The following is a 25,451-nucleotide window of genomic DNA, read 5'->3' on the forward strand; positions in this document are numbered from 1 at the left end:
GTCAGCCTGGCAAGTTTCCCTCCAAAGAAGGGTTATATTGGACTCAAAACATTAACCCTGTTTCTCTCTTCACAAGCAGACCTACTGGGCAGAATTTTCTGGATGATGTGTGGGTGGCGGGCCCCGCACATTAGCGCTTAAACTGGCACGCGTTGACGTTGGGCGAGCGTCCCGACATCACTGTGCGCCATCGCGATATTTAGCTAGGCAGACGCACGATGAAGTGTGACGCGCACCCGCCATTAATTAAAGGGCTTGCTAAAGCCCTTAACTCGGCAATCGACACCGATTTTGAGGCTTCTGTGCGATCTTTGGTTTGGCGCACGGGCGTAATGGGCAGGCGGGTACATGACTTTTTAACCAAACTCACCCACAGGCGGGATATGTGGGCTCAGTGGGGTTGTCATTGTTTTATGTGAAGTATTTATTGCAGCAAGTATTTTAAACTTACCTGTGTGAACTGTAGCAGTTCAGAACAAATTCCAGCAGCTTTCTCTGTACTTTGAAGCTTCAGCTCACCAGTCTGCAGTCAGGAATCTTTCTCGGGCCTGCAGCTTTCCGGAGGCCTCCATTTAGCCTGGGTATGGGTTCTGACATGTCCACTGGAAGCAGCTCCTCTGAGGAGAAAGGGAAGGCTAGAATAAGCAGGAGGCCAGGATTGGACAATTAGTCTCCAAGAAAGCCACCTTTGGGAGTACAGGCGCAGGCACAAGGGGCGCAGGCCAAGAGGTAGTCCAAGGCGGAAGGGGCCACAAAAGACACCACTATACCCCTGCCAGGGTATACACGCAGTGAAGCATCTACCTCAATATGACTGAGGTGCAGTGCCGAAGGAGGCTCCAACTGTCAAGGGAAACAGTCAACTACATTTGTCAGATGATTGGCCTTGAGATCTCTCCTAAATGCGTGGGAGGATACCCCATGCCAGCAGCTCTGAAGGTCACAGTTGCCCTCCACTTCTATGCCTCTGGCTCTTTCCAGGGCTCAGTGGGTGATCTTTGCGGTGTCTCCCAATCAGCTGTCCACACTTGTGTCAAGCAGGTTATAGACGCTCTGTTCAGACAGGCATTGACCGTCATCCACTTCCGCTGTGACCAGGCAAGTCAGGCACAGCGAGCCAGAGGCCATTGCTGGCTTCCCCAGTATCCAGGGTGCAATAGACTGCATACATGTGGCCATCAAGGTGCCAGTAGGTGAGCCTGATGCCTTTGTCAACAGGAAGGGCTTCCACTCCATGAACGTGCAGATAGTGTGTGATCACAGGATGCAGATTCTGCAAGTCTGTGCAAGGTACCCAGGCAGCTCCCACGACGCCTACATCCTCAGACACTCCCAGGTGCTGAGGATCTTCAGTGCTCTAGCTTGGCTGGATGGTTGGCTGGTGGGTGATTAGGGCTATTCCCTCAGAAGGTGGCTCATGACGCCTCTCCACCATCCAAGAACAGAAGCTGAAGAGTGCTACAACAGGAGCCACGGCTCCACAAGGGCTGTGGTGGAGAGAGCCATCCCTCTTCTCAAGATGCGCTTCCGATGCCTGGACCGCTCAGGGGACGCACTCCCAGATCACGTCTCTGTGATAGTGGCAGCATGCTGCGCTCTGCACAATCTTGCGCTGGAAAGGGGGACGCAGTGGATGATGAAGACATTGACGCAGTGGCTGCAGCTGCACATGATGAATCCAGCAGAGGATGAGGAAGCACAGGGCAATGATGAGGGGCAGCACACCAACCCGCTACTACACCAAGGAGGCAGAGACATCCGGGAGACTTTGATCCAATGAACCTTCAGCTAGTTCCACACAATTGGATCTGCAGGACCAGCATTGCCTGGCGCATCCATACGCGGCGCTTAAGCGCTACATCTTCCACTTCATCAGCTGCAACCAAGAGCTTAATGCAGAAACATCAATGTCCACTCAAATTTTCATGACATGTCTGTGAAACATACAAATGCAGCACAAATGAAACACCCTCACCATGGTCAGAAAGGTGGACTTTATTGCCACCAAAATAAACCACAAATGCCGCTCTGATGCACATAATGAAACATTCCCTAATCTAGGGCCAACACATCCATCAGATAGTGCCAAAACAAAACGTTGCTCCAACATTGACAAATATAAATTCCCTAATCAAGGGCCAACAGAAAAGCACCAGTGACAAATTCGTGGAGTGCCTAACGTGCCTTATGCTTACGTTTACAAGTGCCTCATTTTGGTGCCGCCCCTTCGCTGGGAGTGGAATCTGAGACAGCCTGCTGACTCTGCTGTCCTTTTGGCATCGATGACCTTGGCGGCTGTCCTCTGGCTCGTGGAGCCTGTGCTGGCCCCGCCTGGGAGGGAGTAGCCAGTTCCAGAACTGGCACCTCCCCAGTTGTCGCAGCCTCAAAGGATGCAACGGTCACTGGAAGAGGGGTGGAGGAGCTGTTGCCCTCATCCAGAGCGCCCTGAGAGGAACTCGCAGCGAAGACAGGCAGCTGCTGCGCTGACGTCAGGTCACTTGGGACCTCTCTGCTCACCGCGGATGAATGGGTACCGAGCTGGGACCCAGCTTGGTGCCCAGAACATCTCCCACATTGCCAATGACCACCTGTGGCCATTAGCGCTGTGAGGGTTTGCAGGTCCAAGCGTAATCCAATTAGAAGATTCTCAATCCGCTGGAAGCCCCTCTCCATGAGAGTCGCCAATTTATCCATGGAGGAAGCCTGAAGCTCTGTCCTGAGGTTCATGCCTTCACTGACACTCTGCCTGGATTCCTGCACCAAAAAGACCAAGTGCAGCGCTACCTCATGCAACCCTGCCAGATGCTCCCGCGCACCCTGCTGCTTTTTCTGCAGCTGCTGAATGGCTGACATCGCCAGAGGCACATCATCAGTGCTGGACTCAGCATGTGCCTGGTGCTCTGCAGTCCTCCGGCTGCTGGTGCCATCAGCACTCTCTGTCCATGCCATCTCCTCCAGCGATTGTAAAGTGCCCTCTCCACTGTGCCCTGGGACACCAACCAACATTACATTCCCCACCGATGTGGTAGTTGCTGCGCTGGTGCCTGGCTCGCTGAAAGGATGTGACACTCATGACAATTGACGCCTGTCAGGTGTGGAAGGGGGACTCTGGACGTCCTCCTGGCAGCCATGCGGTGATGATGCTAAAGTTAACAACAAGGATGGTGGATCAGTTAGCGTTCAATCAGTAACACAATTCATCCCTTTCCTCCCAGGCTCATAATGTGCTCAACCTTCAAGAACCTAAGGAGACGAACATTGGTGGGGTGGTAAATAGTCAGGAGGAGGCCCAAACATTACACACGCATACAGACAGGCTGGTCAGATGGCCTAAGGCATGTCACATGGAATGTTATGTGAATAAGTGTTTGGTTAAGCACTTGGGCAAGACAAACAAGGCTTGGAAATACAGGAGAAATTGTAGGACCGTGGGAAGTCAGGATGATTACAGGGACCTTGCTGGGCAGACCCATTAAGGTAGCAGAACAGGAACATAAGGTGTTTAACAAGGTAATAGCCAGACTTGCCTTTGTTAGCCAAGGAATAGAATGTAGGAAAAGGGAGGTCATGTTGCAAATGCAGAAAACGCTGTCGAGGCCACATCTACACTTCTGCGTTCACTTGTGACCTGTGCTTTATGGGAGGGATGGCATTGGAGTGGGGAGAGTGGAGAGGTTCCTGACCAAGATGCATGCTGGCCTGGAGAGTTGGAGCTACGAGGAAGCATTGCAAACACTTGCGACATTTGCCATGGAGCACAGGAGATTGACAGGTCACATTATTGACCTTCATACCATTATGAGGGGCATAGAACGGTTGGACACGAGGCAACATTTCCCCTTGGCGGAGGGATGACTAACGTGGTGGTATTTATTTAAGTTGTCCATGAGGTCGACAGGTAAGGTGCTGAGGACTTGTTGGACAGAATAATGTGGGACGCACTGGCTGAAAGGGTGGTGGAGGTACAAACCCTCCTCAGATGATATAAGTCTTTGGATGTGCAGCAGCGATGCCATGGCATGTTAGGCCATGGGGATAGTGGTCAGAAATGGGATAAGGCAACTTTGGAAGGTGCTAGAGACGCGCATCCTCAAGGGGCCGAGGGACCTTAGTGCCTGACCCACACGTCTGACTGTATCAGTCTGTGAATGAGCAGTGTTGCTGCATTAATGATTGCAGCAATCATCAGTGCTTTGGATGGTGGGGAGACAGAGTGGATGGGACTGTGGGCCTCAAATACCTGGCCGCTGCACCCCAGCCTCACCCACACCTGCCTTGCTGCCCGCCTGTCTCCTCCCCAGCCCCACGGCCTGCTCCTCAAAGATCGTGAGGCACTGGAGCAGGGCGTGCCCACTTCCAGTCTTCTGGCGCTCCCGCTGATTGTGTTCAGTTTTTGCCTGCAGAACAGAGAAGAGCATTTATTGGGGCTGATCACTCATGTAATCTTTACGCGCACGCTGCACCCCAACCACCGTGGCCCATCTGAGGCCTCCAGTGGCTCCTGTCCATACTACTGGTCATCAGGGTTAGCGCCCATGGCAAGGAGGCACAACTAGGTCTGGGACTGAGGTCAACAGATGGCTCTTGGCCACGACACCTTGAGGCTCCCCTTCCACCATCTCATCACCATCAATAAGACATGTGTTGGAGTTCTCAGTATGTGCCTAGCTGCCTCCCCTGCAGGTTACCCCCAGACTACTCAAGTACGACAAACACCAACATATGCTGCGGGGAGAACCCATCTTCTCCTCAACCACTAAGGCTGATGTAAGTGTGGTCACTATCTGTTTGCCCACCCAACATGTGCCAAATGCCCAATGCAATAACAATACTAAGACGTGGGTTCGGGGTGTGGGGGTCGGGGGGTGGGTGGATGGGGTGGGGGGGTCGAGGAGCGGGTGGCTTGGGGGGTGGGGTGTGTCGGGAGGGGCCTCAAAGGCTAAGGCTACCCGCTGGGTTAAATGGCCAAGGCCAACATGGTACTTACCCTTCCAGAGCACAGCAAATCATTGAAGCGCTTGCGGCACTGGGTCCATGATCGCCGCACAGGATCCATGGAGCTGACCACCTCGTGTCAGGCCCGCTTCATAACATGGGGGGTCCTTCTCTTCCCATTCTGGGGAAACAGGACATCTCGCCGTGCTGCCACCTCCTCAACAAGGGCAGCGAGGCAGGTATCAGAGAAGAGAGGGGCACATTGGCCCCCCGCTGGCCTCCACTACAGCCTGCCCTCCTCCTCTGGCCTGCCCTTCTCTAGATTTTCTTCCATCTACCAGAACCTGCTGTGCAGACCCCCTGCACCTGGAGCTGGCCATGGTGACCAGCCTAAAGGAGGCTGCCTGGCCTTTCTTTATACAGACTGCTGGTTCCCCATTGGAACCGGTGGTCTGTACACGCCTGCCACAATTTTAAAAGTCCCGCTCTCCACAGGAATGTGAAATGTACAGGGCGCCAGTGCGGCCCGCTTCGCCAGCGGCGATCGGGTCTGCGCCCGCCCGCGATTGGGTCAGCTCCGCCCACCCGATGAATGGAAAATTCAGCCCAGTGAGTTTCCCCAGTATATTCTGTTTTATTTAAGAGTTCAGTTCAGAGTATGGAAGGGAGTTCAATCCTTTATTCACATTGTGTGTTCATTTTTAAGTGAACTATCCCATTGCAAGCTAATAATTAGTATCTTCACAATTGAAGAAAATAACAACATCTAATTGAAAACTTCAAAGTGCCTCAATTAGTCAATGTTCATACTAATCTTTGCACTTCTGGCACTGATCTGGCTGACAATCTGGTCTTTGTTAGCAGCTTTCCGCCAATCAGAGATCAGTTTTTTTTAAAACTAGAAGCTTTCATGAGTAAATTTGACAGTTTTTTTTTAAAACTCCTAACCTTTTGTACTCTTGATATTACACTGAAGTTTTTTTCAGGATAGAAATATGGAAGGTGAAAATTTGTGAGAAAACTTGATTTGCCATGGTATTGCAGACTGAGCTAAGAAGTGTCATTCAGTTGATCTTGGTTACAGGGGCAGGTGGATAATTGGAACGAGGTACACTAACACATAATAGACTCATTTTTGAAGTCATAAATTCTCTCCTTTTATAACCACTTTATTAATTACCTATTTACAACAGACTATCACATTGCATCCTCTAGTCAGTTGTAGCACTTTCACTAGCAAGTGGCTTTAACTACAGGATGGCAAGTTTTCCTCGGCCTGAATTTTACTTTTGGTGGGCCTGTGTGATCAGTGGGCCTGGGAGTGGCTAGGAAATGGGTTGCTGACTGCAATCGGCCCCCAACTGCAATTTCACGTTGGCTGGCCAATTAACGGCTAGCCAGCGTGAAACGTGTGCTGAAAAGCTCGGTGCTGCCAGGGAGAGGGCGGGAAGAGGGAGAGTGATGACAACACCGTAGGCACAGGTGAGCGCTGTGAGAGAGCTCCCTGAAAGCAGACAGCTGCCTTAGGGAGCTGCAGTCCTGCAAATAATGAAATAAAGCTGTAAAAAGCTGCAAAAAAAAAATGTCCATGCATCAGAATCAAGCACCTGAAAGCATAGGGCAGAATTTTGCCCTTGGTGGGCGGGCCCCACCAGCTTGGCGGCGGGTGGACAATGGACCCCCACCATAGAAACGGGGCCCGCTGCCATTTTATGTGGGTGGGTCAATTAAGGCTATGCGCTTCCTGTGTGGGAGTGGGGGTGTGGTGGGGGGGGGGAGGGAATCCCAGCTGTCAAAGTGCGCTCTCTCCCTGAGACTTAAGTGCTGTCTCAGGGAGATTAGTGACAGTGCACAAAACTTAAAAAATAGAAAAATAAAAATATTATTAACATGTCCCCCTCATGTGACAATGTCACACGAGATGGGACATGTTAACAAATATCACATTTATTAAAGATTTTAAAAAGGAACATGAAATCTCATCCCGCCAGTGGATGAGGTTTCATGTTTTTTCAGAAGCCCGCTGGGGCTCCTGGCCTGCCCACCAGCCTTAAGGTTGGATGGGCAGGGTCTTTTAATTACTTTAATTACCCTGTCAATAGCCTCAATTGGCCATTGACAGGTCGGTGGGCGGACAGCTGATTTCGCTGTCCGCCTGCCTTCCCGAAAATTTAAAGGGACCGGGATGACGTCAGGGGTTCCTCCCAACGTCATCCCGCATCATTTTCCTGTCGGCGAGCTGGCTCCGCCCCCAAATCGCCGACGAGAAATTTCTGGCCATAGCTCATAAAGAAGCTGTCCCCAGATATTCTTTTTATTCCCTAATGGAGATTTCATCCCGTCCTTGGATGAGATTTGATGAAAAATGCAAAGGCCGCTTGGCCGAGTCACCCGTCTGCCAACCGTAAGGTTGGATGGGCCATGAAAAATTGCAGACAATTGCACCATTAATGGGCTTAATTGCCCTTTTAATTGTCAGCGGGCTCGCTTTCGACTTTTACGCGTGCTTGCCAAGCGAAATACCAAGTGAGTACGCGATGACGTTGGGATGCTCGCCCGACGTTATCTCCTGTGATTTTGTGCCCGATTGGGCGTGAAATTCTGCCCATAGTTTCTATTACCAACGTGGATACAAAAATATAATAGGAAAAGCTGACAGTAATGTTGTGCCAAGTAAGGTTTTCAATATAAGATGTTCAGGCCAGTGCCTGCTGCTGCTGTATGGTATAATATTACAATTTTACAATTTATGGAATTCACTGTTTGTTGACTTTATTCATCCAAAACCAATGCTTAAGCATTAATTACAATTTAGTTTCATATAACATTTTTAACATTGGTAGGTTTGAATCTCTTTCCCAATTCTAATACTAACTATATTTTTGTAGAAATACCAATTACTACTACCTCAAAACAGAAAGAAAATAGACAATTTTCACTTTTGGATTAGCTTTGATTATGGGTTTGCTTCCTGTTATATGCTCCATCTGATTTTTCTTCCATTGGTTTTAGTGGGACTGAAAATCAGAGGGCCATCCATAACCACAGATATGCTTTCCCTACCAAAAGTGAAAAGGATCCCTTTTAAATGTCTTTATTGGCTTTTCTGTAACTTAAGTATGTCATTTTTCTCCTGCAGTCTGATTCATATAATATGCCTCTCCCTCAAGAGGATGACAATCCCAAAGGTGTGAACAACCTTTCACATTCAAAAGCAATCAAAATGTATACAGCTCTCATGGATAAATCCAAGTCTGATGCTACACTGGAAGCTTGTGCTGGAGCTCTGCAGAACCTTACGGCCAGCAACAAAATGGTACAAAAACTTTGAATGGAGGGAATAGGGAGAGGCTTTTTAAAATGGTCAAGCAAAACATTGTTCCTTAATTTACAAAAGGGGTTGTGTCAGGCTATTAATGCTGCATGTTCATCTTTGGAATCAAATCTGATCTGGGTGTCTTCTCAATGCTAATTGTCACAATCCTGTGCAAAATGAGACTTGGTAGAATCAGCCAAATCAATGAATGCAAAAGCGATTTACACAAGGCGCTCATTTTATTTTTTTCTTTGCAATAGAATAAGAAGCACATTTCCTATTTTTAGTATCAACTTTTAGAGCTTTGGAGTTAATATTCACTTACTGATTTCATTTGCACATTTTCAGAAAGATTTAATTCCTTTGACTTTTCTTCCAAGCTATCGTACCTGATGAGTTCAGCAATAGTAGATAAAGAAAAGGCGCTTCCTCAGGTCGCAAAGCTTCTCAGTTCAAGCAACTTGGACATACAAAAAACTGCAGTTTCATTGCTGAACAACATGTCAAGGCATAATAGTCTCCAACAACAATTGGGTGAGACATTTGCTTTTAACACTCTCTCCCAAATAGTTACACAGTTGAATATATCTACCAAAACTGTGACATTGGTACAATCTATGACTGAACAATTCCTAAGTCAGTCTTACCTATATCCATAAATGGAAAAATTGTGATTTTATGAAATATCTTCGAATTTGCATGAGATCAGTGTTCTCCAATATGTTCTTAATAATTTCAATTGTATTGTCCCTGTCCAATGATAAATAATTAACTAAATTCATGCTGTCTAATTGAATGCTTATGATTTATCACTCATTTTTCTTCAGTCTTTGTATTATTTGTCTTGTGTACTTGTTTTACTAAATAAGTCACCTAAAAATAAAAGAAAAAGGCATCAGGAGAAAATGTCAGAGCGTGAAATGTGATAAAGAGAATATAACAGCTGTTGAAAAATGAAACGGGAATGATGCAAAAATAACATGGTGCAGAATTTTATGGGTCTTCCCTGGTAGGTTTGCAGCCGGTGGGCTGGCCTTGTAGAATTCTTTGGCGGCCTTCCTGGCACCTCCCACCTCCAACCTGTCAGAAATTTTAGAGGGTGGGCAAGGCCTAGGGTGGCCAACCTGCCCTTGCTCCAATCGAGGTCCTTAAGAAGCCAATTATTGGTCGCTGAATGGCTGCTTCCTGCCCAACTGCAGTTGCGAGGCCAGCAGGAGGACATCAGGGATGTGGAGGATACCCGGTGGTTAAGCCTGCTCAGGAATATGACAAATTTCAAGTATTAGTAGAGCCAAAGTTGAGATTTTAATAGTGTCCAAAGATTGAGTATTTAACCCACTTTTAAACCCTCTGTCAGCATCTCAGACATTGCCAGAGTTAGCACGGCTTCTCCCTGGTGAACGCAGCCGCTCCAAGACTCCGGATGACACCATCGCTTCTGCCTGTAATATTATGCGAAATCTGATGCCAAGTAATACCGCCTTGGCAAAAACAGTCCTACAGGGTTCTACATTGAGAAATCTGATGAGCCTCAGTAAATCCAGGTAATTCATCAGAAATACTTTATTTAATATATCAATAAAACTGCTTTTTAAACCCCTCTTCATCCCATTATGATTTGAACATGTGTAGACCAAAAAAATAGTTCAATGCCTCTGCTAAAATAGTAAGGGATCTCACAAGTGTAACGTGTTATGTATTCATACACTGCTATCCCACATAATTTCAAGTTAACTTAAAGCTTTATTTTGCTAAACATAGTTGATTGGTTTTAAATTTGTTTTGAATAATACATTTTGCTATGCAGGAATAGGTCTTCAGGCACCAATGTGGTTGACTCTTAAATGCCCTCTGCAATGGCCTAGCAAGCCACTCAGTTCAAGGGCAGCTAGGGATGGGCAACAGGTGCTGTCCATTCCAGCAATGCCTGCATCCCATGAAAGAATGATTTTTTTAAAAAACCCTTTAACTTCCTTCCTAACAGCACAGTGGATCTATCTACACCACATGGACTATTGCAGTTCAAAAAGGTGGCGGCGGCGGCGGCTCACAACCCCCTTCTCGAGGGCAATTAGGGATGGGCAGCAAATGCTGGCCTAACCAGCAATGCCCACACCCCGTCAAAGAATAAATATAAACAACTTGGTGTCAGTAGTTTTCTCCACCTGTTATAATTCTTCTCTCTCCTCACTCTCAAATGTGTTTTCTATTTGCTTTTAGTCCGTCTTTCAAAATAGAATTTGCTAGAGATTGTATTGATGTAGTAATAATTGTTTTTTTCAAGTTGTGATACCACTATCAGGCCAATATGTCAGTACAGTAATTCTCACTTAAAGTTGTACTTGTTTTTCTGAAAAGCACAACTTTAAATGAAACAATGTTAAGTGAATCAGATGTTCCCATTACAACCAATGTAAATACTTTGGTTAGATTCTATAGGACCTTTTTCTGTTAGAAAGAACATTAAAATATTATACCTGTAAGTTTAAATACTGTATTTGTTAAATTACTATATCCGTAAATGAAATAACTTTTAAAATAAAATAAAGTTAAAAATATTTTTAAAATATGCTGGCTCTTTCTACTTACGTCCAGCTTGCCATCTCTCCTGCTTCTCGCCTCTCCTGGTCTCTGACCCTCTCACTCACTGCCATGCATGCGCCCCAACTCTCCTGTTGGCTGATCCCCACATGGGTACTTCCCTCACGTGACACTTGCTGTCAGCAAGGGCTTGGGAGGTGTGCAGCAAGTGGCAAAAAGCAACCTACAGAGTGAGAATTCAAATTACAGGGCCGCAAGCTGGAGGGTCAGGGAGCAGGAGAGGCCACTCCAAAATGGTGCCAATCTGGTCTCTCAAGCCTATGTCACACCCGGCACAACACAATAATAAATTGAAATCCCAACACTAAACAAAACGACCTGCTCCATTAACTGACTTGAGGTTAAATCAAAATGACTTAAAATGGGGCAATTTAAAGTGATTATGTACTTATTTCTTCATATTTAAATAATTGAGAATGAAACTTGCATTAATTGGAAAAGGTGAAGGAACATCTAACGGAACATTAGATTCTTCAATTGAATTCTTCAAAAAAGGTTGTCACAAATATCTGCCATGAGAGAACCTGCCCCACCCACCCCCCACTCCCCAGTCTGGTGGCAGCAATCGCGAGATGGCTACAGCTCCGCAGTAATTATCTATAAAGCTGTTGCCAGTTTTAATATCACCTTGACAAAAAACCTGTTAGAGGGCCCTTCAGTCTCAAGGTGTCCCCTCTCCTCTATCTTCATCGGCAGCTCCCAATTGGGATGGTGGAGCTGCCAGTCTGTCATTGCCAGAGGGCCTTCCAGTGCCTGGAGCCCTTCCACCGTTCTTAATTGGATGTGGAGTGAGCTCCTTGTTCACTAATTTGTAGGTTATGGTAGCCAAGCAGAGAGACCTTTTTTCCCATACACGTTTTAGTCTGGCATCCCTGCTGAGAAACACATTGGGCAGAAATTTTTGCTCGGCGGGCAGGCACGCGCCCGACCTGCTCGAGCGTGAAATGACGCACGTTGATGTTGGCTGAGCGTGCCGATGTCAACGTGCAGTCGCGCAATAGTTTGGTTGGCGGGCGCATGCCAGAGCCAGCATCGTGCCCACTGATAATTAAAAGACCTGTTATGGCCATTAAGTAATCAATTAATGTAAATTTTTCACTGCCTGTCCAACCTAACGGTTGGCGGCCAGGTAAAAAGGCCAAGCGGCCTTTGCACTTTTTGGAAACTTTATCCACGGGCGGGACAAGGTTTCCAAAAGCAAATAAAAATAAAAACTTTAGTTTTTCATTAATAACATGTCCCTACTCATGTGACAGAGTTACATGAGGGACATGTTTTATTACATTTTTATTTTGTTTATTTTTTATATCTCTTCATCTCCCTGAGGCAGCTCCGTGCCTCAGGGAGATTATGCAACGCTCACTTGCGTGCATGCGTGAAGCTCACACTCAACCCACACACCCGCCTCTCCCTCCCACCGCACAGGCAGCACTGAACACTGCCGCTCGTGTTTCACGTTGGGTGGGCCTTAATTGGCCAGCCTGCGTAAAATTGCGTTGCAGAGCAGTGCCAATTGCGGGTGGCAGTCAGCTTCCCAACCACCCCCACCGAGCCCGCACACTTGGGGCAAAATTCTATCAATTAACACAATCCCAATTAAGCAATTTAATTAACTTGTGACTGGAACAGGGCATTCATTCTCCGGTTTCACAACAGAGTGCGATGGCTAAGAAATGCATCATTCTTCAACTGACAGATTTAATGCTGTTGGTCTTAAATTGGCTTTAGTTGACTGTATTCATCTGCTTTAGGTACATAAGATTGAGACTAGCAGTGATGAGGCTGTGTTCTGGGGGGCATGACCAGTTTTGTGAGTGGGGACTGCTTTGCACAAATACACTTTTGAACCAATATAAAAGATCATGGATATACCAGTGCACCAGTCACTTTAAAATTCTGAGCTTTAGCGTTAACTCATTCGACTTCTTTCCAGGATAAATTACTATCTGCCCAGAAACCATGAATGTAATGTATTCAGTCAGAATTATGTGCATCTAATTTGCCCAGTTTATGTATGTAAATATTATCTATTTTTATAGTGATTACCCCTCAGCTGGAAAAGCTGCCTGTCTTTTCCTGTATGAACTGTGGGCACAGAAAGACTTGCAGAGTTTCTTCAAAAAGGTATGTAACAAGTCCTCAGACGTGGCTTGATTTATTCTGAGGGAATTTTTATCCGTTAACATTTATAAAAACATTTTTAAAAATTTGCTTCAAATGTCAGCTGATATGTCACATGCATGATGCATTTGGATTCTTCTGAGACTGGAAACCCTACCAAATGTCCATAGTGTGTTTTCATTTTTAATGCATTCTCAGCAGGTGTGATTTAACTAGCAAAGCCAGTGTATATTATGCATTCCTAGTCACATTTGGCCTGGCTTATTATCACTTCAGTCCTTGTGAAGGAGCTCTTACAATGCTGTTAAGTAGAGAAGTCCAGGATTTTGAACCAACAATAATATGTCCAAGTCAATGTGTTATGTAACTAAGGGCAATTTGGAAGTGATGCTGTTTCTATGCATCCTTATCCTTTCAATTGGTGGGTGTTGAGAGTTTGGAAGGTGTATCAAGTTGATATTCTGGATTTTTGTTAAGTGAGGGCATCAAGCGATATAGAACAAAGGCAGGCATGTAGAGTTGAGCTTTTGATCAGCTATGATTTAATTGAATGGTGGAACAGGCACAAGGCACTGAATGGCCGTTTTTCCTGTCGCTTTATTTCAGTGCTGTCAAAGAAGCCTGGCCAAATTGCTGCAGTTTATTCTGCAGGTAGTACCTGCTGCAGCCATGGTGTGCCAGTGATGAAGGGGGTGGCTGTTTAAGATAATGGATAATGTGCTGATCAAGAGGACTGTTTTGGCTTGTTGTCTAGCTTCTTAAGTGCTGTTACTATTACAGACATGCAAGAAAATGGAGGCTGATGCAGATGTTTTGGGGAATTAGAGGTTAGCTACTCACTCCTGAAGTTGGGGCCTAATGTGAAGGCTTAATTGATGAAGGATTTTTTAAACATGTAAACAAGTAAAGGAAGAATCTGGTTACCACACAAACAGTTGAAAAATCACAAGAGATTTAAAAATTTAAAATGCTGTGCACCTTGATTGAGTCACGTATGGTCTACTTGCAAGGCTAATGGTTGAATGGTTTTCTCTCCTGGAAGTTAAAAAATTAAACCTTCCATAATTTTTTTCTGATGTAGCAAGAAGCTTTTGGGTTTTGATTAAAAGTAGTGAAAAATAAATACTTATATTGTCACTTTGTTTATATTTTTGTGGTTTAACAGGAAGGATTTGGCAAGAAGGACTTTGTAAATCATCTGACATCAGCTGTTGTCAAATTAGCTCAACATAATCCTGGGACATTCCTGAGCAAAAGATTAATTTAACTGAAAGGTTCAGTTCTCTAAAGGTAACTTGAAAAATAATTCCTCAAGTTTCACTGATCTTAAATTAGATTTCAGAGTGTGATTTGCTACAAATGTAAGTTGAATATGTTGTATTTTGATAAAAGTATGTGCTATTAGGGTCATGTTCTTTGTCAAAGCCTGAGTGGCTTGACCTGAGTTAAGGTAAACCTAAAGTTTTCAGTGTCACAATTGGGATGAAATCCATTGATTTCAGATTGTCACCAAGCTTGTGCCAAAACTTTTTCCCTCCCTTCACCTGGCACGAAAGCAACATTGGCTTCCCACATCAGGCCAAAATTAAAATAGCAGCCAAGGTCCAGTGCTATAATTTGACTTGGGTACATTTTTAAAGGAACCTGCTCAAGCAATGTTACAAGTTTGCTTTCCAAATACTCTGTTCCCTGTGTGATTCCTCACTCCAGAAATCTGGTTCCTCAGGAGAACCTGTCAGATAAGCTTCCTGTCTGCCTTGTACCAAGCTTTTGAGTATGGTTGTCTAGTTAGTGCTTCTCATCCCATTTGGCTTTTAATATTGAGGTCGATGAAACCCTCAAGCTCTGTGGTGTCCCACTTGCCACTATACATCCTCTTGCTGCAATGGCAGGAGCTGACCAACCAGCTACCTGCACTAGAACAATAAGGCACTGCATTGACTTGATTTTCTCATCCTTGAGCTGTTTGCTGAGAAACTCCTTGGCATCCATGTCATTTCCTATTATAGCATCAAACAGTAGGCACAAATTAAAACACACTTCTGTGACAACCACATAAGAAGAATGTTCCAGTCAAATTCTGGCCATGGGTAGTTTTGTGGCCATTCATATTCCCTGATTGTGAATGCAGGTTTGCCTTGTCTGTAATGGTCTGTCACCAGGGCACCATATAATATTGTGAAGCAGCCCAGTGTCTTGCATACTTCTCACATGTGTTTCATTCACTGTATTACAATGAAGGTGATGGGTCAGCCCATCTACATCAGTAGTGATTGCGTAACTGCCCAGAATCCTGCCGTTTAGTATTAAATGACAAAGATCATCTACACCTGTGACAGTTCCACTTTCCAGCCTCATCTGCCACATGTTTTGGAGATGGGTAACTGTTTCTGTAGCTATGAGTTGTGACTAGCTAATAATTAAAAGGTTTAAAAAAAATCTATCAATATCACTTCCATCATTTCCCACATTATAATAGTGACTACACTTCAAAAATACTTCATTGTCTGTGAAGCACTTTGAGATATCGTAAGAAGTGCTATTGAAATGCAATTATTTTTATCCTTCTTTTAAACTAGGTGGTATTTCTAATCTCTTCCTCAACAGTTGCTGAATCTGATTGTCGGTGCCTATGGCCAGAATTTTACAGCCATAAAATGTGGCGAGCCATTCTAAACTCCATTGACTTTGGCAGGACCGTAAAATCCCACTGGTATAAAATTCTGCCCCATGGTGGGAATTTTCCCACTGTTGGGGGGTTTGTGCGGCGGTGGGCGGGGGCAGGCATGAACTCGATCGGGTCCGTGCCGCCATTTTACGTGGGCGGGCCAATTAAGACTCACCCAGCGTGACGTGCGCCTGGAAGTGCTGAGTGCTCCCTGTGCAGGCCGGAGTTTCCCTGAACCAGGGCCACTGAAATAGCCCTGGGGCACAGAGGTGCCTCAGGGAGATTAGTTTAAGTTATAAAAATTTAAATACAGAAAAGAAAAAAATTTAGGACATGTCCCCTCATGTGACAGTATCATATGAGCTAGGACATGTCAATGAATTTTTATAAAAAGCTTTATTCAATTTATAAACACTTCATGAAACCTCATCCCGCCCGTAAGGTTGGACGGGCAGCTCAGTTTATTAGTTTAATAAGTTATTAAATGGCCTTAATAGGCCTTTGACAGTTCAGCTGCGCGCCCGCCGAACTGAAAATCTAAATGACACACGGTGTCATCGGGATGCACACCCGAAGTCACCGCGTATCATTTTATGCCTTAGCGAGCGGGCACTGCCCCTGCACCCCCCCCCCCCCCACACCCCCCGAGCTGAAAATTCAGGCCTATGGGCGGAATTTTCCCGTTGGCGTGCGAGGGTGGGCCCCACAGGCACGCGTGTAAAATGGTGCACGGTGACTACGGGCAAGCGTCCCAACGTCACCACGCACCATCCGATATTTCTTTGGGTGGGCGCGCGATGCTCTCCAATGCGTGCCCACCGTTAATTAACGGGCCACTAAAGGCCCTGGATGCTCCAATTGACCGCGATTTTTCGACGCCTGTGTGATCTTCGGGTCTGCGCACAGGCGCAACGGGCAGGCGGGTAGGACACATTTGTATAAACCTCATCAATGGGCAGGACGAGGGCTCAGTGAGGAATGAGCGAATGTGCTCTCTCAAGTATTGATTTTTCAGAACCTAGCCTATGTGATCTGCAATACCTCAAAACACATACCAGCTGCTTTGTCTGGACTCTTAACCTTCAGGTCAGCACTCTGCAGTGAGGAATCTTTTCTGGGCCTGCGGGTTTCAGGAAATCTTCCCTTAGCCTGGGAATGGGAGCTGAATTCTCCACTGGAGGCACTTCCTTTGAGGAGGAAGGGAGGGCCAGAAGGGGGAGGAGGCCAGGAGTGCACAGTGTCCTGGGGAGCCACCTTTGGGAGGACAGGCGCAGGTACAAAGGGTGCAGGGCCAAGAGATACACCAAGGCGGAAGGGGCTGCAGAAGACGCCAATATCCTGCTGCCAGGGTATACAGGCGGTGAAGCAGCTGCCTCAATATGTCTGAAGTGCAATGCTGAAGGAGGCTCCGTTTCGCAAGGGAGACAGTTGACTCCATCTGTCAGATGATTGGGCCTGAGATCTCCGATAACTGTGTGGGTGGGCACACCGTGCCAGTGGTGCTAAAGGTCACAGCAGCCCCTAACCTCTGGGCCTCTGGCTCCTTCCAGGGCTCGGTGGGTGATTTTTGCGGTGTCTCCCAATCAGCTGTCCACACTTACGCCAAGCAGGTCACAGACGCTCTGTTCAGGCGTGCATTGACCTTCATCCACTACTGTTGGGACCATGCAAGTCAGACACAGTGAGCCAGTTGCCTTGCGGCCATTGCTGGCTTCCCCCGTGTCCAGGGTGCAATAGACTGTACACATGTGGCCATCAAGGCGCCAGCAGGTGAGCCCGGTGCCTTCGTCAACAGGAAGGGCTTCCACTCCATGAACGTGCACATAGTGTGTGATCACAGGATACTGATTCTACAAGTCTGTGCAAGGTACCCAGGCAGCTCCCACGATGCCTACATCCTCAGACACTCCCAGGTTCCAGGGCTTTTCAGTGCTCCAGCCCACCTTGATGGATGGCTGCTGGGTGACAAGGGCTATCCCCTCAGAAGGTGGCTCATGTTGCCTCTCTGACATCCAAGAACAGAAGCTGAGCCGCGGCATGATAGGAACCAGGGCACCACAAGGGCTGTGGTGGAGAGAACCAACTTTTCAAGATGAACTTCCAATGCCTGGGCTGCTCAGGGGGCGCACTCCAGTAACCCCTCAGATCATGTGTCAGTGATAGTGGTTGCATGCTGCACTCTCCACAGTCCTGTGCTGGAAAGGGGGGACGCAGTGGACAATGAAGACATCGACTCAGTGGCTGTGGCTGCACACGATGAGTCCAGCAATGAGTCTGAGGATGAGCACGCACAGGGAAATTCTGAGGGGGTAGATGCTGACCTGGGCATACTCCAGGGAGGCAGGGACACCCGGGAGGCTCTAATCCAACATACCTTCAGGTAGCGCACCACAGGTGGACCTCCAGGACAAGCCTGGGCTCTAGGCTCCATCCTGATACCTAAGTGCTTAATTGCTAGGAACCAATTAGTCGGTTCCTAACTGCCAGGTTAGGAACAGTAACTAAGGGCCTTGCTAATAAAGCTGAATGTCCCACAAAGCATTCCTAACATTTTTGGAAACCATACACTTGCAGAAGAAAAGAGGCACCCTCAGCCATGGTGACATGTCTGAATTTATTATTGCAACCAAAGAAATTTAATGAAACAAAATGAAAAACGTGTTAAAAATCACACCAACTCATAAAGACCTCATCTCGGGCCAACACAGAAGCACCAGTGATACACCTATGGTGTGCCTAAGGTGCCTTATGTTTACGTTTTCAGGCGCTGCGTCTTGGTGCTGCCCCATCACTTGGAGTGGCTTCTGAGACAGCCTGCTGACTCAGCTGTCCTGTTGGCCTCGATGACCTTGGCGGCTGTCATCTGGCCCATGGAGCCTCTGCTGGCCCTGCCTGGGAGGGATCTGCCAGTCCCATAGCTGGAGTCCTCGCAGCCTCACTGGATGAGATGGTCACTGGCAGAGGGGCGGAGGAGCTGCCGCCCTCACATGGAGCACCCTGAGAGTTGCCCGCAGAGACGCCAGGCAGCTGCTGTGCCGACGTGAGGTCGCTTCGGACCTCCCTGCTCACCATGAATGGATGGGCATTGAGTTGGGAAACTTGGTGCCCCGACCATCTCCCACACTATCACTGACCAGCTGAGGTCAATGCCGATGTGAGGGCTTGTTGGTCAGAACGCATCTTCATCTCCACGAGAGTTGCTACTCTCCAAGGAGGACGCATGGTGCTCGGACATGTGGCTCATTACTTCGACGAGTGTCCACATAGACTCCTCCACCATGGAGACCAAGCCAAGCATAGCCTCATGTATCTCCCCTAGATGCTCCCACACACCCGGCCATGTTTCCTGCCCCTGCTGCGTTGCGGACGACTCCAGAGGCACATCATCAGGCACCGACTGAGCATGTGGCTGGTCCCCTGCAGCCCTCCGACTGCTGGCTCCATGGGCGCTCTCTGTCTCTGTCAGCTCCTCCAACAACTGTGAAGTGCTCTCACCACTGTGCCCTGGGACACTAGCCGATGTTCGAATTCCCATTGAGGTGTTAGTATCTGTGCTGGTGCCTGCCTTGCAGAGATGGTGTGATGCTGGTGAGACTTCAGGCCCCTCAGGTGTGAGTGGGGCCTCTGCTGCTCCTTCGCCTGGCCCTGCTCCACTGATGCTGAAAGGAAGAACAAGGACATCGGATCAGTTAATGTGGAGACAATGACAAAGTGCATTCCTGTCCCCCAGATCATTATGTGCTCATCCTTCCATAACCAATGGTCAAGCCATGTTGCAAAATTAAACCACTTAACATTCAGCACTGCCATGGCTGTTGGGAGAACAATGGTGACCTCACTGCTGGGCATACATACCTGCTCGTGGCACCCCAGCCTCACCGACACCAGTGGACCTGGGCGCATGGCACCTCTCCAAATCCAGGGCCTCCTGCTCAAACTGGCTGAGAATGGCTAATTGTGCCTGGCCGCTGCCAATCCTTACACGCTGTGCAGCATTATGTACATTCTTCTCCTGAAAATGAGAGAAGAGCATTGATTAATGCAAATTGTACCTGGGCTCTCTTCGCGCACGGCCCACCTCCAACCAGAGTGAGACATATCAAGGCTCCAGTGCCTCCTCACCCTGCTGCTGCCTGCCACTCACACAAAGATGCTTGGCCTGTTCCCCACCCACCCCCCCCAACCACCCTCCTTTGGCCACATGCTGCCGACATCACATTAGGCACCATATGGTATATCCTCCCATAGCAAGGAGGCGCACAGTGCAGCAGATGGTTCATTGCCACGTCACCTAGAAGCTGTCCTCCCAGCATGTCATCACCCTGACTTGGACATGACCTGCAGTTCCAGCACTGTGCTTAGGTGCAGCTCCTCCAGGTTGCCCCCAAAACAGTCATGTGGGTCTCGGTGTACCACAGGCTATGGGCGCAGAATCCATCTCATCACCACCTTCTCAAAGTGACCTCGGCATGGGCAATATCTGCTGGCCCACCCAGTAAAGGACCCATGCTGTCAATGATTCAGTACAGTCACTACACTCAGACCTGGGGGCGGGGGTTGCGGCAGCAGTGCGGTAAGCTGACCTGCTGGGTTAAGTGAGCAAAGCCAACATTGTACTCACCCTTCTAGAGCGCAACAAGTCACTGAAGCAGTTGCGATACTGGATCCAGATGCGCCGCACCACATTGCGAGAGCTCACCACCTCCACGACTTCCTCCCAGGCACGTTTCGTCATGTGGTGGGGGGCCTCCTCCTCCCGTCCTGGGGAGCCAGCATCTCCCGCCGTGCTGCCATATCCTCGAGGAGGGCAGCAAGGCAGTCATTGGAAAAACGAGGGGCACACTGGCCCCCACCGCCACACCCTCCAGCCTAGCCTGCCCCGATGGCCTACCTTCCGGACTTGCGACACCTCCATTGCCCCTCTGCAGAGTCCTTCACCCAGCCATTGTGAGCAGCCTTTCCAAGGCTGCCAGGGCCTTCCTTTATACAGGCCGCCAGGTCTCCATTGGACCCAGCAGTCTGAGCGCGCCCACCGCCGCCCGTCCACTCCTGCTATGCAGAGGAGTGGTAAAGTATGCTGGGAGGGCCTTAATTGCCCGTCTGCGTAAAATGGTGGCGTGGACCTGATCGCGAGTGACAATCGGGTCCACACCCACCCGTGCCCGCTCTCCCCCCCCCCCCCCCCCACCACCCCCCCCCAACCCCCCTGCACCCCGCCAGCCAGAAAATTCAGCTCTTTGTTTCTGTGTCTTTATCCCTGCTGAAAGTTAGAAAGGGTATGGCATGTTTTCTGACATTCAAGACAGGCTAATGAATTGTTTATTAACAGCCTGCGGAGAAACAGCAACTAAGCTAGCTCAACAACATCTTTACTACCAATTGCTTAAGAACCCCTTAATCTAAAAACTCATCTGAATGTTTATAAAGCAAATTCATAGGTATACCTGGACACTTATGAGTTGAGAAACAAACTCCAAGAGATTAACTTGATTATAGTTATAAAAGAAGTTAGAATACAAGAAGTAAGAAGTTAAAATACAAAGATTCTACTTGATGAACAATTAAACATTTGATGAGCATTTGGTATGCAACCTGACTAACACCACACAGTTTTGAGTTGATTTGGCTAGGAACAGCCTTGAGCCACTTGAGCATGTCAAGTTCCTCACCAAGAGTAAGCTAAAATTTATAATTGAAGTCCAGGTTTATATACATTAAAACACATGGAAAGGTTTCTCCTCAATAATGTGCTTCGTTTCCCACCTAACAGTCATCTATTTTATTATCGCATCTGAGATAACATATACCATACCTAACCTTCCAATCCTTCTGAAAACAATCCCATAAAACATAAGATAACTGGAACTCTTCCTTTACTTGGATTGACCCATGGGTTATGCTTGACTAGATAAGGTCTCAATATTTAATGATCTAATTAAACTGCAATGTTTATAAATAAAGCCTTTTTGTAAATTAGAAGCTTTATCATAAAGTGGGAGCTTGCAAATTCACTTTACAGATACTCCTTGTACGTATGCCTTGCTTTGTACTCCTTAGGCAATATACTTAGTTCTTGTATTGTGGAACATTTCTAAGATGGTTCCTCTCAATTTGATTTATTTGATATCCTTGAAATCCATCTACCTTTTCACAACTTTACTTAATACTTAAAACTGGAATGACAGTAAGGTGGCTTTAATCTGCCAGAAATGTTTCTGCTAAACATTAACATTTGCACTATATTTTGATGTGAATTATTTGTATAAGCATTCCTAATTTATCTATTGGCTAAGATCAAATCTGTTCACCTAAAATTAGTCCACTGTAATTAAAAGAACCCACTTTATTTTCCAGGTGTATTCTCTTTTGATGACTAAAGATCACTTCAACGGAACTCTGATTACACTGAATTTATGCAGAAGATTTGTATGTTAATCCAAAAATGAATCTTGTGGGAGTGGGGAGTGGTGAAACTAAACTTGTTTTTTTTTTAATTTTGCTATAGTTTGTAAAATTAAGTGCTGCAGGCTAACAGTTCACAATGTACATTTATAAGTCAGTGTGGCAAAATTTTCATCAGGCAACATGCCTCACCCTAAAATTTCAAGACCAGAATTTTACACCCAGCTTTCTGACACCCGCCCAACCCCCTCCCAAGCCCAGGTTGGCAGGCAAGGGGACTATAAATTTGGGCATGGCGCCATGCCAGTTGACTACCTGCTGCTGCTGGAATTTTACCTAACATGGTGGAGGCATCGGGTGACTCACTTGCCCAGGGACCAATTGAGGCCCTTAAGTAGCGGATTACATGTTGGGCTGTGCCCAGCAGAGGACCCTGAGCTAGTCCCCTCCCACCTGACAAAGCCGCCCCATTTCCTTTGCTGTGTTCATGGTGTTTCTTCTTCGGGGACTGTGTGTATCGCAACGATGGACCACTTGATTGGCCAGCAGCTCTCTGAGATGGGATCACCTCCCAGATGGAAGCAGAAGTCCTGCTTCAAGCTAGTTAATGGTCTGGCAGCCGTAAAATGGCTGTGTGCTGAGCCGGTCAATGTGGAGGCGGGCTTGTCACCAGAAACATTTTTGGTAAATTCAAGCTGCTTTTCTGTCACTCCTGTTTTAAGTGTTAAATGAAGTTGTGATTTTTAAGTCGGGAGCAGGGCCACTACGCCCACATAAAATGTGTATTGTCGTATTGCCTTGGTCCAGTTGAAGTAATCGTGACGATCAGCAAGGTGGCTAATTGTCACAGTGCAGTGTTCATTGGGGTATATTGGATGCTTGTTGGAAAGTTATGCGTAAAAGAACTTCAGATAATTTTGCCACATTATTTCAGTAGGAAAGTATTTAGAATGACTGTTATATTTTGCTATGTGGCAGATAGAACTTCAGATCTCGAATCCTTTTAAAATAAATACTTGAACCTGTTTTTTACAAGCCTTCTAAGGTCATCAATTCCTGAATATTCTAATATTTGCCTCTGCAAACATTCTTTAAGAATGTTGGAATAATGAATATGCATTAATAGAAGACAAATATTGCAGCCCAAATACTGTGACTTACCATGAGCAGATCTAATCACAACACACAGATAACAAATGACAAAGCAAAAATGTTCACTGTTTAATTTACCATCTATTTGATTTGTTGTGTACTTTCTAAGCATGCATGTCATGTGTTCCTGCTGCTCATGCACCTTCACTGTATACGAATGTACTTTATATTGCTCTCTTTATTCCTTTCTCTGGAATAGTTAGTGTTTAAACTGCTATTGTTAGAATGATGTTGGGAATTTATGACTGTTAAATCTGTATCTCCTGCCTCTAATGTCCATAACATATTGGTTCAGTGGGTTTACTGTGTAAGCACATATCTCAGAAAAATAGTTCAAAAATAGATGAAGCCTAGAGAAAATATTAAAACAACTTCACAGTAAAATAATATTGTACCACGTGAGTTTAAACAGGTTCAAAGGCAAGTAGCCATCCAATTATTGGACGGATTACTATTAGTGTCATTAACTTATGGTTTGATCACTGAGGCAATCATTAATATTGTGTTCTATTTTGATAGTCTGTCATTCTGGTTCACAAGAGATAATATAATCACTGACAGTAAGCATTGTCTGTCACCTTTTTAAAATCATATACTCTGATTTTTTTCAGAATAAAAAAAGAACCCTAACTCTGGCTAATTGCCTCTCCATCTTCACAGTTCCATGAAAGTATTTAGTTAATCTAGCATGCTTAAATATTGTATGCCCCAAATTAACTTTTGGGATAGTTACTGCTTTAAGCCTTTAATATTGTTCTTTAAGACAGATAGGTGTATCCTTCCAAATGTATCACCACCTTTCACTGAAATACAGTTGAAATGTGACTTTTCTGAAGGGTGTGAACAGGGGCAGATTTTAAACAAGTTGCTTTAGAATCAGGCAAAAACATTCTGCATAGTCTTCTTTGACAGGTATCTGATCTGCTACATTGAATATGTAATATTTAGCATTAACAGAAAGTTTTACTGCCAGTGAATTTTGGTTATGTTTAATTTGGAATAGTTAATGATAAACTAGAATCTTGAATTATGCACAGCTTTGCAATGCCTTTGCATTATATCATTTTTTAAATATCTGCAATATGATCTTTCATCATTATTTGCATTAGAGTGGGTTTTTTTATGGCTACGGAGATGAACATAGAGAAGGTTCAAAATGCTATTTTAAGGTTATTTTTTCTTCATTTTATAATGAAGGGGAGCTTGGGAATTTTCACTTTACGCTTTTTTATTTCTAGATTTGTATTTGTTGAATGTCAGTTTTTTTAACGAGGTAAGCTGTAAAATGAGACTTTGGGATAACAATTTGGCAGTCAGTTTAAAATGTACCAGCTCGTACCATGCTGAATATTTATAAATCAAAATTAAGGGTGGTGCATAGGCAAAGTCAAGCCTGCAGTGCTGATATTACAAAGCAAACTCTGCTGATATGACCAAAACGTCGTGTGGAATGTCTTTGTTTTGTCTGAAATTGTATAACCACAAAACTTTAAAAATCATGTATAGTTAGATCCCTTATTTCTGCTGTTACAGTAAAATATATCAAATTCCTTCTGAATAAAATTATTTTAAACAAAGGAATGTTTCTAGCTCATAGACTTGATTCAGTTGAAGTTGATACATGTGTGTGTCTTTGTGTATAGGTGTGTGTGTGTGTCTCTCAAGATATATGACTGGATAAAAACAAAAAAACTGCGGATGCTGGAAATCCAAAACACAAACAGAATTACCTGGAAAAACTCAGCAGGTCTGGCAGCATCGGCGGAGAAGAAAAGAGTTGACGTTTCGAGTCCTCATGACCCTTCGACAGAACCCGCAAGTTCTGTCGAAGGGTCATGAGGACTCGAAACGTCAACTCTTTTCTTCTCCGCCGATGCTGCCAGACCTGCTGAGTTTTTCCAGGTAATTCTGTTTTTGTTTTATATGGATAGTCTGGTGATGTAGTATTACTGGATCTGAACAAACTGGTTTGATCCAATTTTGTGTGCATTCCACCAAGTCAATTCAATTTAGAGCTAAAAATGGATTATGAAGTAAAAGTCCATGAGATTATCATCATTATCCAGCTAGCCTGCTGATGGTGGGAGGCCTGGCCCAATTAGAGTATTGAGTCTCATTAATGTACAGCCAGCAAGCTACAGCCACTGAATATACCTCACCAGTTCGGCTGGATCAATATCTGCATGGAGTAACAGGACACCCATAGTTGTATTCTGATCACATTCACGTGGAATCATAGAATGGTTACAGCACTGT

General features: G+C 45.9%; 1 protein-coding gene across 2 annotated transcripts in view; it reads left to right on the forward strand.

Moving 5' to 3' along the window:
- Positions 1 to 25,451, forward strand: part of LOC121281772 (plakophilin-1) — a 108,702-nt gene that overhangs the window by 59,394 nt on the left and 23,857 nt on the right. The window contains exons 9-14 of one of the 2 annotated variants that reach the window (XM_041194736.1): positions 8,075 to 8,251; positions 8,632 to 8,785; positions 9,609 to 9,795; positions 12,892 to 12,976; positions 14,139 to 14,263; positions 21,996 to 24,772. In XM_041194736.1, coding sequence (XP_041050670.1) covers positions 8,075 to 8,251; positions 8,632 to 8,785; positions 9,609 to 9,795; positions 12,892 to 12,976; positions 14,139 to 14,240 — 705 coding nt within the window. In that variant the 3' untranslated portion in view covers positions 14,241 to 14,263; positions 21,996 to 24,772. Of the gene's footprint in view, positions 1 to 8,074; positions 8,252 to 8,631; positions 8,786 to 9,608; positions 9,796 to 12,891; positions 12,977 to 14,138; positions 14,264 to 21,995; positions 24,773 to 25,451 lie in introns of those variants that run through there. The other variant, XM_041194737.1, reaches the window with a different exon arrangement.

This window comes from Carcharodon carcharias, chromosome 9 (genome assembly GCF_017639515.1).
Source record: "Carcharodon carcharias isolate sCarCar2 chromosome 9, sCarCar2.pri, whole genome shotgun sequence".
NCBI lineage: Eukaryota > Metazoa > Chordata > Chondrichthyes > Lamniformes > Lamnidae > Carcharodon > Carcharodon carcharias.